At 50.4% G+C, this 13,798-nt stretch overlaps 2 protein-coding genes and 1 pseudogene across 2 annotated transcripts in view; 2 read left to right on the top strand and 1 right to left on the bottom strand.

The window, feature by feature from the left end:
- The window catches only part of DLG5 (discs large MAGUK scaffold protein 5), a 134,224-nt gene extending 124,755 nt beyond the window's left edge, over window positions 1–9,469 (bottom strand). The window contains exon 1 of the mRNA XM_025396339.1: window positions 9,071–9,469. Within this exon, the coding sequence (XP_025252124.1) occupies window positions 9,071–9,374 (304 nt within the window). The 5' untranslated portion in view covers window positions 9,375–9,469. The remainder of the gene's footprint in view (window positions 1–9,070) is intronic.
- Window positions 9,373–12,706, top strand: LOC112631045 (basic proline-rich protein-like). Its single transcript, XM_025395545.1, has one exon. The coding sequence runs from the start codon at window positions 9,373–9,375 to the stop codon at window positions 10,255–10,257; it is 885 nt and encodes a 294-aa protein (XP_025251330.1). The 3' UTR covers window positions 10,258–12,706.
- Window positions 10,331–13,798, top strand: part of LOC112631044 — a 30,208-nt pseudogene continuing 26,740 nt past the window's right edge.

The raw sequence follows: 13,798 nt of genomic DNA, 5'->3' as shown, positions 1-13,798 counted from the left end.
AACTCAAAGAGATATTTGTACACCCATGGTGTCATAGCAGCATTATTCACAATGGCCAAAAGGTGAAGACAACTCAAGTATATCCATCAACAGGTAAAGAAAGAAATAAAATATAGAATATATATATATAGGAATATTATTTGGCCTAAAAAAGGAATTTTGACACATACTACAACATGGATGAACCTTGAGGACTTTATGCTTAGAGAAGTAAGCCAGTCACAAAAAGACAAATCTGTATTGACTTCACTCATAAAAGATATCTAAAGTAGTCAAATTCTTAGAAACAGACAACTTGTGAGGCCAAGGCGGCCAGATCGCTTGAACCCAGGAGTTCAAGACTAGCCTGGGCAACATGGCAAAGCCCCATCTCTGAAAAAAAAAAATGCAAAATACAAAAACAAAAAATTAGCCGGGCATGGTGGCGGGCGCCTGTAGTCCCAGCTACTCGGGAGGCTGAGACTGGAGAATGGCGTGAACCTGGGAGGCGGAGCTTGCAGTGAGCGGAGATCGCTCCACTGCACTGCAGCCTGGACCACAGAACGAGACTCCATCTCAAAAAATAAAAAATAAATACAAAAAGGAGCTGGGTGTGGTGGCATGTGCCTGTAGTCCCTGCTACTCAGGAGGCTGAGGTGGGAAGATTGATTGAGCATGGGAGGTCGAGGCTGCAGTGAACCATGACTGTACCACTGCAATCCATGCACTCCAGCCTGAGCAACAGAGTGAGACCCCATCTCCAAAAAAAAAAAAAGAAGAGAGAGAGAGAGAGAAAGAAAGAAAGAAAGGAAAGAAAGAAAGAAAGAAAGAAAGAAAGAAGGAAGGAAAGAAAGAAAGAAAGAAAGAAAGAAAGAAAGAAAGAAAGAAAGAAAGAAAGAAAGAAAGAAAGAAAGAAAGAAACGAACAGACAGAAAGTATTCATATAATGGTGACTGTCAAGGCCTAGGAGGCCATGTAGAGTTATTATTCAAAAGGTAGAGTTTCGATTTTGCAAGATGAAAAACTTCTAGGGATGGATGGTGTTGATGTTTGCACAACAGTGTAAAAATACTTAATGCTGGCCGGGTGCAGTGGCTCACGCCTGTAATCCCAGCACTTTGGGAGGCCAAGGCGGGCAGATCATTTGAAGAGAGGAGTTCAAGATCAGCCCGGCCAACATGGGGAAACCTTGTCTCTACTAAAAATACAAAAAAATTAGCCAGGCGTGGTGGCACATGCCCGTAGTCCCAGCCACTCGGGAGGCTGAGGCAGGAGAATTTCTGAAACTGGGGAGGCAGAGCTTGCAGTGAGCCGAGATCACGCTACTGTACTCCAGCCTGGGCGCCAGAGTGAGACTCCGTATCAAAAAAAAAAAAAAAAAAAGGTTTAAATGGTAAATTTCATGTTATGTAAATTATTATCACAATTTTGTTTAAATCCTCAAAGTAAATGGGTTATGAGCCTTTTTGAAGTGTGAAATGAACGTCAAGGTCAACAGTCAACTAGGAATTATCCACCAAGGGTTTAGAGGGATAGACTGCCAACATGGGACACTCCAACCATCTCTGTTTGGTTTAAAATGCTTCTGTAGCTCTTTTGTGGAATGCAGTCTCAAAAAGATCAATAGAGATATACAGTTCAGAGGTATGCAATCTATCCCAGGTAAAAGGCGAAAAAAAATCCAATTTCCCCCAGCACAATCCCATTTAAGATTCTTCCCTGCTGAACACACATAGCATCCCTACTAGCCAGGCCAACACGCAGCTCAGCCCTCTTTCTCTACGTCTGCTACTTCTGTGGCTCACACCTTCCCAGGGTTTCAGGAAATGACTGTAGAGCCCCCTCACACAAGGCAGAACATACAGGTGGTTGAAATGAGGTGGGACAAAAAAAACTGAGACAATGGCCAGCAGCGGTGGCTCATGCCTATAATCTCAGCATTCTGGGAGGCTGAGGCAGGCGGATCACCTGAGGTCAGGAGTTCCGGACCAGCCTGGCCAAGATGGCAAAACCCCGCCTCTACTAAAAATACAAAAATTAGCTGGGGGTGGTGGTGCGCACCTGTAATCCCAGCTACTCAGGAAGCTGAGACAAGAGAATCACTTGAACCTGGGAGGCAGAGGTTTCAGTGAGCTGAGATTGCATCACTGCACTCCAGCCTGGGTGACAGACTAAGGCTCCATCTCAAAAAAAAAAAAAAAAAAAAAACTGAGACAAAATATTTATCCTACTCTGCTTACTTTTCCAGGAAATGGAAAGCCAGAGTATCAAAAACTACTCAACACTAACATTAAATCAGATTAACAGCAATCCTGATGTAGAGCTGGAAGGGCCCCCAAAATCGAGTCCAACTCAATCACCCAACCTCCTTGGACCAAATGGCACCTGGGAAGTGCTCAAAACCCCACAGGAATGAGCAAGTCCCCCGTCAATGCTCAACCTCTTCTGTTTTGACTGTTGAACTGGGGGAAAAAAAAAAAAAAAACAAGCACCAGGAAGCTAAAAGGCTCTGCCAAGGTCAAGATTTTGCAGTTACGAGCAGATCTCCGGTTCAGGGCTTTTTTTTTTTTTTTTTTTTTTTTTAAAGAAAAGTTCCTCAGTATTCTTTTGAGGACATCAAGTTGACATTCAAATTCTATGTGTAGAAAGGGAATGACTCTCTACTCTTACAACAGCCAGTGTGGGTGCTCCACATGGCTCCTGGCAGCCAGCCCCACACCGCCAGTACCTGATGGGCAACCTTGGGGACTTCAGACATCAATGTCACACCACCTGCTTCCATCACAGACATACCGTGGGCGGTGATATCCATGTGTACATCTGGGGCTTGTTCAAGCCTTCCTCCTCTCCCACAGCCTCTGCCACCATGAGGTCACCACTTAGGAATCTGCATGTATATTTGAAGAGGATCTGGACAAGGATACATCATTCACTTTACACACAGCTGACTATTCATTCGTTCAACAAAAAGTTATTGCACACCCATCTTGTACCAGGCTCTATTCTGGGAATGAGGACTATAATAGCAAATTTGGTTCAGGGAGGACAGCTCTGACACCTGCTTGGCATAGTATACAAGGAGCTCCCACAGAACCTCAGAAACACCAGGAGATTCCCAGTTTTCTGGCTCTAAGGTTAGTTGCTGTCTACTACTGTCACTGTTGTGCTATATTGCTCAGGGTAACAAAATGCTCTTCCACTTTTCTTACCATAGATTGTCAAACAGCACAATGAAGTAGTTAGTGTTTTCATTACTTTGTAGAGGAGATAAGCTCACAAGGATTAAAAACCTTGCTCAAGGTCTAAAACCTTGTAAAGTCTGATCATCACTACCTAGACCCACCGTCCCACTCCAGCAATGACGGCGTGTGCTAACTGTATTATCGCACAAAGGTGGCAATGCTTGGAGTGGACATTCATCTGCTCTTTTACCTGCGCAACATCGCTCCTGCTTGTCTTCCTTTACACAACTGCTCTGCCTCACTAAAAAACCCACATAGTATTGGAATGGGCTGCCAATCATAGTAGCCCATCATCTTACCCTGTGGTTCCACTGCTGGGCACAGGGCCAAAGCTGAGCCAGTCTTAGTCCTCTAGCCCTGGCCACAGTCTCCGGGACTCACACAGACACATAACGCTGGCCAGACCAATCAGAATCCTCCCATGAGGTTTCCCTGGGCTGACTGGATAGAGCTCCCTTTCTTCCCTGGTCAGGGGCTGTGAACACGAACAGAGGGGCCTGAAGTCATGTTCAGACCCGTGGGAAAAGCCCATAGCATCGATCCAAGAGGTCAAATGTCCCAAAGGCCAGTTTCCACCATCCATGCAAAGGTTGTGGAATATTCTAAGTCAATATATTTCTCTTTTTCTACCTAAGATGGTCTGAGCTAAGTTTCTATCATTTTGCAATAAAGGTTCCCTGAAATGATACAGATAAAATCTGCCCTTCACTTAGAAATCTCTTCTCACCCATTAATTTCAAATGCCTCTGCCACTTCCTCTCAAGTAACACAAAACAACCTAAATTAGCCATGCAGGGTGTACCTGTAATCTCAGCTGCTAAGGAGGCTGAGGCAGGAGGATGGCTTGAGCTCAGGAGTTTGAGGCTGCAGTGAGCTATGATTGCACCACTGCACTCCACTGTGTCTAAAAAAATAAGTAAATAAACAAACAAAAGAACCAAAAGAAAAACTACAACAGCTGGAGCTTTTACTTATATCCCTTGCCCTGCTGACCCTCCAGGGTAGAGGGGATGAAGAAAAGGTGGCTGGTACCTGAAGGAAGTAGAGAGAGAACAAAAGGCCCAGGCAACCTCTACTGAATAATAAATAACCTACACCTGACAATCAGCACCCAACTGCACTAGTCCCACTGGAAAAGCCTGGCAGGGTTATTTCCTTGGGAGAAAAAAAAAAAAAAAAAACTTCCAGCTCTAACTTCTGACAGTGTACAATGCCTAAATTCAAACCCCCCCTCAGCCTAGCCATCAAGGTCCTCCAGATTACCTCTGCATCCCCATCTCCGTTCCACCCAGAGCCAAGGCCAATGCCCTGCTCTGCTCAGGCTGGGTAAACACACGGCTCCTCTCTACAGCTCAGCCTCTGCTGCCCACACGTCCTCCCTCCATCCCTCCAGGCATTCAGAGCTTCGCTTCAACACCAAGTCCCAGCACATTCGCGAAGCTCTCCTCAGCTTCTCCAGCAGATGCTGCGGGCTCCACTCTCTTGTTTGATGAAGCAAGTGAGTCAGTTCACTAAGAAAGTAAAGAGGAGGCACAGGAGGTGTGGGGAGTGGGAACGAGAAGGAAACATTAGGCACTGAGCACGGGAGAGGTCCAGCGGGCACTCACCGAGTTCTGCCATTTCTGCCTCCCAAGAGAGGCCTGGTGGGAATGACTTGAGGAGTCCCACATTTAGATGGTAATGAAAGCCACTAGAGGTGAATGAGAGTATCTGGGGAAAGTATGTAGCATATCGAGTTTTTAATACAAGAAAAAGCCTATTTGTGCATCTGTATCAGTTGATCTGTCTCATAATGTCACTCTCATGAGTGTCCCATTCCCCCAACAAGGTGGCAAGCTACGGGCTAGAATTATATCCTGTGTACCCCGGCCCCTATCTATACCCCAGCCCCACCTGGTGACAGAGGCAGGCAGTGTAGCACCATTAGCCCATCTTACAGATGAAGATACTGAGGCTCACTCCAGGGGCATGGAGTTGAGAATCCTCAAGGGAAAAAACCCAGGTGTTTCCCTGAATCAAAGAGAAAAAACAAAGGACTGCATGGGGCTCCAAGTGACCACGCTAGACTCGGTTACTGGGAAAAACAAGAGACCCAACTGAGCCACTCAGAAGTAAACAATTCTGTCCTCCCCCTACCACCAGCTGGGGCAAAGGTATTCACTTGTTCCCTACAGATCTACATATCAAATCCAGGACAAGAGAAAGCTACGTAATTTCAGAGTCCCCCAGTGACTGGAAATGTCCTGAAGTTGTAGTGGGAAGGCCTAACCAGGGAACAGGAAAAACCACCCCTAGACAAGGAATCAGGAGCACTGGGCTTGGCCTTGACTCCGGCACTTTTCTGCACTGTGACTTCTTCCTTACAGACAGGGCCCTGGAACTAAATGACATGAAGATCATAAGACACCACTCATCTCCCTGGGGCTGCCACGGAGTCAATGAGATATGAAGATAGGACACAAGATCCTGACCACAACACTGTGTGTCTCCTAGTCGCTCCACACCCCCAGGCCTGAGCATGGTGGGTTATGAATGTTTGGGGATCTAACTCAGCAAGAGTTGCCCCGATGGGTTGGGTTTGCTCACCTGCCCACCAGCACCCAGGCATGTGTCCTCCCCAGTTTCCTTCCAGTTCTAGGCCCCACGTGGTAGGCTGCTGCCAATGCAGACTCCCTCAGCACCCAAGTGCCAGTGGGGGATGGGTACTCTGGACCAGGAGCCCACACAAGGTGTCCATCAAGGAAGCTCCAGAGAGACGGTGCCAAAGCAGCACCCATTGATGCTAAGGATCCTAGGGAGCCAGCTGGTTCCTCTCTCAGGCTCCGCAATGGCCTCGAACTGAGGCCAATTCACACCCAGAGCTGCCGCCCAGAGCACAGAGTGGAAATCACTCAGGAGTGGAAGGAGGCAGGACCAAGTGCTAGATTTTCCTGACTATGACTCCTCAAGGAAGAAGACTTCCATTCCTTCAGCCAGAGCCACTCTCATGCACTGAGCTTTGACCATAAGAAACACTTCCTAGCTAAAAGAAAAAAAAGCGAAAAACTGGAGACCTGTAACACAGCAATTCACCGTTCACAAAGGAGCCCCCCCCCCCCCACCCCAGGGGCAGTGGCTCACTCCTGTAGTCCCAACACTTTTGGGAGGCAGAGGCAAGCAGGTCGCTTGAACTCAGGAGTTCGAGACCATCCTGGACAACATGGAGAAACCCCATCTCTGCAAAATATACAAAAATTAGCTGGTGTGGTGGCATGTTCCTGTGGTCCCAGCTACTTGGGGGGGCTGAGGCAGGAGGATGGCTTGAGACTGGGAGGCAGAGGCTGCAGTGAGCCGAGACTGTGCCACTGCACTCCAGCCTGGGTGACACAGTGAGACCCTGTCTCAAAAAAAAAAAAAAAAGCCCCCAACACGCCACTGTTTGCTGACACACCATGTCACCCTCTCCCCCAGGGGCTTCAGGTGGCATCTTGCCATACCAAATGCTGTCCTAACTTTTTTCTTTCTTTTTCTTGAGACGGAGTCTTGCTCTGTCACCCAGGCTGGAATGCAGTGGCACCATGTCGGCTCACTGCAACCTCCACTTCCCAGAGTCAAGTGATTCTCCTGCTTCAGCCTCCCAAGTAGCTGGGACTACAGGCGCCCGCCACCACGCCCAGCTAATTTTTGTATTTTTAGTACAAACGGGGTTTCACCATGTTGGCCAGGCTGGTCTCGAACTCCTGGCCTTAAGTGATCTGCCTGCCTCAGCCTCCCAAAGTGCTGGGATTACAGGCATGAGCCACCACATCCAGCCAACTTTTTTTTAATGTATTAAATAAAATGAACTTAACTTCTCCTTGAAAATTATTTTTCTAAGGATTTCATGACCCTCTCCAAAGTCACAGAACTCTGCATTGTGGTAAAACTGGGGTCTGAAATCAATGCCTGAGGGGATAAAATCCAAACCCTAATCTCTGCCTTCCTTAGAGGTCACGACTAGCTCCTAGAACTTCAGCCCCATGAGGCCCCACATTCTCCACCAGGCACGGAAAGGATGAGACCTAATTAATGGCAATTGATCCATCAATCAATCTATTCTCAGAGATTAAGGTGAGCATTGATTCACATGCTTCCAAACGCAGACTTCTAGCCTGTACTCTTAACTTCTGTGCTTCCTAGGAAAGACTTCCAGAAACAGATCTTAACTTCTTCCTTCAGAGATAGATTAGATACACAGATACAATTAAAAAGAAAAAATTACTTTGTTGGGATCCCCTCTGTCCTTGTCCTCATGGCCACATCTGACAGTCCCTTCCTAGCATCTCCCAAAACACTATCCCAGGAAAGGATTAGGTTTGCCCAGCAACTCTGACATGACCACAACTGGGGGGAAAGAATGCAGGTTTGACGGACAGAGATGCAAGTCAGAAGCTCAAAGTGGAGACAGGAGGACCACCAATGAAATGACCTGCTGTGTGGCCAGCAGTTTAGTCTCTTTGCCAGTTTCCTGCAGCTATAAAAAGTGAGGTTAAGATGGCCAATATAAGAGAGCTGTTACCAGGAACGGCTTATAAAATCATTCCCTTAATAAGTGGAGCTTTTAACAGCCAAATAAACGGGTCCCATCAGCCTTTGACCTTCAAGTTGCTAAGGGCAATTTCTCAGCCCTCTCGGTTCACTTGTTTTTCTTTTATACATATATCTTTATTTATTTTTACTGTACCTATCGATTCACTGTTAAAACAAGGACAAGACCTAGAAAGATGGCACTTTGTTTCCTGGCTCTGAACAAGTTCAAACAATAGGTTATAATTCAAAATTCCTGGTCCCCAATACTTTCTGGGCATTTTAACCACTCCAAGTCAGAGTTTTCTCTCTGGCAAAGAATAATAGAAAGCTCACATAGTGGCAACGACAACTGAACGTGACAAGGCAGAGTGCCTGCCACAATAATAGATGCTCAATAAATGCTTGTTCTCTTCCTCCCTCAGTGCCATGTCTTCTTCCTCCACCTGCCTTGTCTGAAAGGCTGGCTTCCACACTCCGCGACCAGACCAGGACAAGCCTACCACTTGTCAGAAACTCCCGCCAGTATCCGTTCTTGCCCCGAAACACACACTTACAAATCAGTCATCCCCAAGACCAAGGACACAGGGGTTCCAAAAGGCACCCCCAAGGGAACCAGTCACCAGCCTTCCTCCTTAAGCAGCTCGGTGCTCTCAGGAAGGGAACTTAGCCCCAACAGCCACTACTAGGATTTTCCCATGGTGCAATGCAACTTCCCCAACTTTTCAGGGCCCACAGTTTCCAAAGAAACCTAGGCAGGCATTGTGCACAATCAGCCACAAGTCCGGGCGAGACTGGGCTCTGAGCAGAGGAAAGGGAGCTGGGACAGCCAGAAAATGAAAAGGCAGCGGTGGCCCCGGCACAGGATGGCAGGCACCAAAATTTAAGAGTATGGGTCCTGGCCCAGGTCCCATTCTTTTAGACGTTATCCTTGGTTAAAGGCTAGCACAGGGTCCCAAAAGACTAGCGGGTGGTTAGGAGCCTCAGAAAAGGGACTGATGAACATCCTTCGAGGTACCCCCTACCCGCTACTGGACCTGGTGGCCCCCGGGGACCCTGCCGCCCAGGCACCTGAGGGTGAAGGCCTTCAGCTGGGGGCATTGTTCACAGCGAACGGCGGGACTTGGGGAGGCGGCGGGACTTTGGGGTCCGCGCACCGCCGCCCCCCCAGCTGGGCTAGAGGAACGAGTCCACCAAGGCCATCGCCAGGTGGAGTGGCGGCCCCGGCGAGGTCCCCCACCGCCAGCAGGAGGGAGAAGCGGAGGGCGCGTCCCAGAGGCGGGGGCCGAGGGTCTGCCACTCACCCGCTCCTTCCGCGGGCTGCGGCGGCCCGACGACGCCGTTCAGGTAGAGAATGGGCAGCAGGTGAGGCTGCGTCTTCTCCAGCGCCGCCCGCAGGTCCTGGAAGTGGTCCCGCTCCTTGGCCAGGAGCAGCTTGAGCAGCAGCTCCGCCTTGGCGCCTCCCGCCTCCTCGTCCAGCTGCCGCCGCTCGCCGGGACTGAGAGCTCCCGCGGCCTCGAGCAGCCCGAGCACGGCTTCCACCTCCGTCATGGCCTGGGCCAGGCTCTGCTGACACTGGGCTAGCAGCTCCCGGCGCTGGGGCTCCATGGTGGCGGGCTGCGCCGCCCCGCCCCGCCGGACGCCTCCCGGGCCCCCCGAGGCCGGCGGGCGGGCGGGCGAGCGCCTCGGCAGCAGCCCTAGCGCGCCGGGAGCCGCGAGGCGGCGGGAGCCATGGGCTGGGGCCGGGGCCTGGGCGGGCTGGGGGCCCGGGGCGGCGGGCGGCGCTCAGCAGCGGCCGCCTCCCGGGCTCCGGAGCGCAGCCATGTTGGCTGCCGCGGCGGCGGGACTGGAAGAGGAGGAGGAGGAGACGCAGGAGGAGAAGGAGGAGGCGGAGGTGGGGACGGCGGCCGGGGCGCGCCCCGAGGCCGGGCTCCAGCCGGGCATGCTCCCCCTCCCCCTCAGCCTCCGCGCGCGCCGCCCGCCCCGCGAGAAAACTCGCCCCGAAAGCCGGGCCGCGTGCCGCCCCCCGAGCGAGACTACAACTCCCGGGAGAAAGTCGCCTGGGCAGTGTTCCCCGGGCCCCCGACGGCTCCGACCCGGCTCGGAGGCTGCCTCGGCCCCCGTGCACCCCGGTCCGGCTCACCGGGGCCCCGCAGCCGCCGTCCGCTCCGCCATAGCCCCAGCCCCGCCGCCGCCGGCCGGTCCCTCCTCTCTCCCCTCCCCAGGCCGTCCCTCCGGGAGGTGGCAGCAGCGGAGAAGGGGACGGGCGGAGGGGGGGACGGGCAGAGGGGAGGGGTCCCCGCCCCCGGCCCGCCCGCTAGGCGGGGACGCGGCGCCGGCTGGTTCCCGGTCCCCCGAGGCCCAGGCGCAGCCGGAGGTGGGGGACGCGGAGTCAGGCCGGGCACGCGGCCAGCCCACAAGCTGCTGGAGACCCCCTCATACAAATCTTGCCCCCAATCCAGTGGGTCCTAAACTGAGAACTCCAAATTAAAGCCTGGAGACAAATGGTGGGGAAGATTTCCCCTAAATTTGGACATCTCCAGATTACCACCTCCGCCGAATCCATGAGGCTTTTCCTCTCCAAGGAGCACCTAAGTGGAGAATTTCCCAATAAAATCGCCTCAACTGCGGTAAATAGGCCGTTCCCCGCGCCAGCATTTGAGAAGAGCTGCTGCCAGAGTCTAAAGGAGTTGGGATGTTGGCAGGAGGGTGTGTCGCTGGATGAGGAAGAGAAAGGTGGGCATCTGCGGTGCAGTCCTTGGTCATTCTGGCAAGTGGGGCGCTCTCCCCCTAAATGTCTCAGAGGGAGACAAATCAGCGGACTACCTTGCTTCCTTTGATGACCTGGAAAGGGTCTGCAGTCCCCCTTAAAGCCCAAGAATGTCTCCTCTTCCACGACAGCCCAGCCGTTTGTGGACACATACTGCTTACCTCCCTGACTGCAGGACAAGGTCCTTCAAAGCTAGAACCCTGACTGCGCTCAGTGACCCCGCAGTGCTCCTCTGTCCATTTAAAACATCTGCGATGGAATGAGTGGATCTCGCTGGGGGTGGGGGCCACTTTGTCTACCCACACTGCCAGTCCCAGCCACATGCCTCCCCTCTTCCCTCAAAAAGCAGCGTCTTCTTAGTCTGCTTCTTCAAGGGGAGAAGTCGTTTTTATTTATGGAAACGAACTCATTATATGGTAGAAAGAACAAGAGTATCAGAATTTGCACTTTGGATTTGGACTCCCCTCTGAGCAGCTGCACAAGGTGGAACAAAGCAATAACCCTTGCCGATGTGTTTTGTCCTCAGGAGAAATGGTGCAGGGAGAATGTATTAGATGAGGGGTTCTTAGCCTTGGCTTCATGAATAAGCTTAAGGATGTCAATGAAGCTTTTGACATGATCTCAACTTTTTTGTGAACATTTATGTATTTTACTGGCAAGAGGTCCATAGAGTTATCAAGTTCTTTAAGGCCTCCAGATGGACCCCAATATGGCAGAACTGAACTATTTAAAGATACCTTCCTGCTCCGGTAGTCTGACCCTCTATGGCTAAGCAAGGGTTTAAGGGAGTGGAAGGCTGGCCATTGCACAGTATCAGGGTTCCAGACAGGCTCCCTGACTCTTCCCTCCCACTCCTGCTCCTGAGATACAGTTCTTCTTTCTGGCTGCCAGTTCCCTTTGGGCAACTCCAGAGCTTAAATCATCTGCAAGGCAGTCACCTTTCAGGCACCTTTCACCTGGCACTTGTATTCTTAGCTGGATGAACTAGAAAGCTAGGTGAAGGAAGGAAGGCGAAAGTAGAGGAAGGGGAAAAGAGGAAAAGTTGGGGACTAATTTGGCTTATGATTAGAAGCATATTTTTTAGCCAGGTGAACTGGCTCACACCTGTAATCCCAGCACTTTGGGAGGCTGAGGTAGGCGGATTGCCTGCGCTCAGGAGTTGGAGACCAGCCTGGCCAACATGGTAAAACCCCGTCTCTACCAAAAATATAAAAATTTAGCCAGGCATGATGGTGCATGCCTGTAATCCCAGCTATTCGGGAGGCTGAGGCATGAGAATTGCTTGAACTCGGGAGGTGGAGGTTGCAGTGAGCTGAGACTGCACCACTGCACTCCAGCCTGGGTGACAGAGCAAGACTCCGTCTCAAAAAACAAACAAACAAACAAACAAAAAAACGTATTTTTTAAGACAGAGTCTCTCTCTTTCACCCAGGCTGGATTGCAATGAGGCAAACACAGCTCACTGCAGCCTCAATTTCTTGGGCTCGGGCAACTATCCTGCCTCAGCCTCCCAAGTAGCTGGGACCACAGGTGCTTGACACCACACCTGGCTAATTTTTCTAATATTTTGTAGACACAGGGTCTTGCCACATTGTCCAGGCTGGTCTTGAACTCCTGGGCTCAAGTTATCCTCCCACCTTGGTCCCCCAAAGTTCTGGGATTACAGATGTTAGTCACCACCTGGACCAATTTTAGGATTCCTTTAGCCAGTGACCTTCGTGTGACCTTGTACTTCTGCAGCATTTTATACCTTCTGGGGCACACCCTTGTAGTGGCTTGAATTGTGTTCCCCCAAAAGATATGTTCAAGTCTAACTCCCAGTACCTGTGAATGTGACTTATTTAGAATAGGGTCTTTGCAGATGTAATCAAGTTCACATGAGGTCATACTGGATTAGGGCAGGTCCTCATCCGGTGACTGGTGTTCTTATTAGAATAGGGAAATTTGGATGCAGAGACACAGAGAATATGCCACGTGAAGATGGATCAGAGACTGAAATGATGCGGCCACAAGCTGAGGAATGTGAAGAATGGGTGGCCACCACCAGAAGCTAGGGGAGATGCCGGCACAGATTCTCCCCGAGAGCCTCCAGAAGAAACCAACCCTGCAACACCTGGATTTCAGACTTCTGACCTTCAGAAGTGTGAGCCAATAAAACAACTGCAGTGGAGTCAGTGGTTCTTGTTTTAAGCCACCCAGTTTGTGGTCATTGGTTATGGCAGTCCTAAGAAACTCAAACTCGAATCATCACAGTGGGGAGGTGAGAAGGACAAAGACTGGGGTCTTTATTTTACAAATCACCCTATCACTTCACTCTGCTGCTGCCTAAGGACATCTCTGTACATTTACCCACCTTTCCTACTTTCTTCCAGTCTTAGAAAAAGAGAGCTGCTCGTCTTTGAGGAGAGCCCTTCCATGCTCTGGATATAATCTGTGTATCCCTCTCCTCCGCCCGACACATGCGCTCACATACAGTCGGCTTCTGCTTTGGTTTGGGCCCCTTCTCATTTGTCAAAAACAGGTTTGAGTCTCCTCATTCTCAAGGGTCCTCCCTTTCCTCTCACGTCTCCTGCAGAAACAATCATTGCTTGACATTGGGACCTCCACATCTCATAGACTGCTTACTGCTTGGTTGGTGCTTTACAATCAGCTTCTTTTTTTTTTAATTTTTTTTTTAATTCTTGCATTTGTTTGCTTTTTTTAAAATTTATTTTATTTGTTTTTCTGGAGACAGAGTCTCACTTTGTCACCCAGGCTGGAGTGCAGTGACGTGATTTCAGCTCACTGCAACCGCCACCTCCCGGGTTCAAGCGATTCTCCTGCCTCAGCCTCCCGAGTAGCTGGAACTACAGGTGCACGCCACTATGCCCAGCTAATTTTTGTATTTTTAGTAGAGACGGGGTTTCGCCATGTTGGCCAAGCTGGTCTCGAACTCCTGACCTCAGGTGATCCACCCACCTTGGCCTCCCAAAGTACTGGGATTACAGGCATGAGCCACTGTACCCAGCCTATTTATTTATTTTATTTATTTATTGGAGACAGGGTCTTGCTCTGTCACCCAGGCTGGAGTGCAGTGGGCTCACTGCAACCTCTGCCTCCCAGGCTCAAGTGATTCTCCTGCCTCAGCCTCCTGAGTAGCTGGGATTACAGGTGTGTATGACCACACCTGGCTACATTTTTTTTTTTTTTTTTTTTTTTTTTTTTTTTTTATAAAAAAGGGTTTACACAATTTGGCGCGGGTTTTTGGTATTTCCGACCCCAA

The sequence above is a fragment of the Theropithecus gelada genome, chromosome 9 (assembly GCF_003255815.1).
Source record: "Theropithecus gelada isolate Dixy chromosome 9, Tgel_1.0, whole genome shotgun sequence".
NCBI classification, from domain to species: Eukaryota; Metazoa; Chordata; class Mammalia; order Primates; family Cercopithecidae; genus Theropithecus; species Theropithecus gelada.
This window is presented reverse-complemented; position numbering and strand designations above follow the sequence as displayed.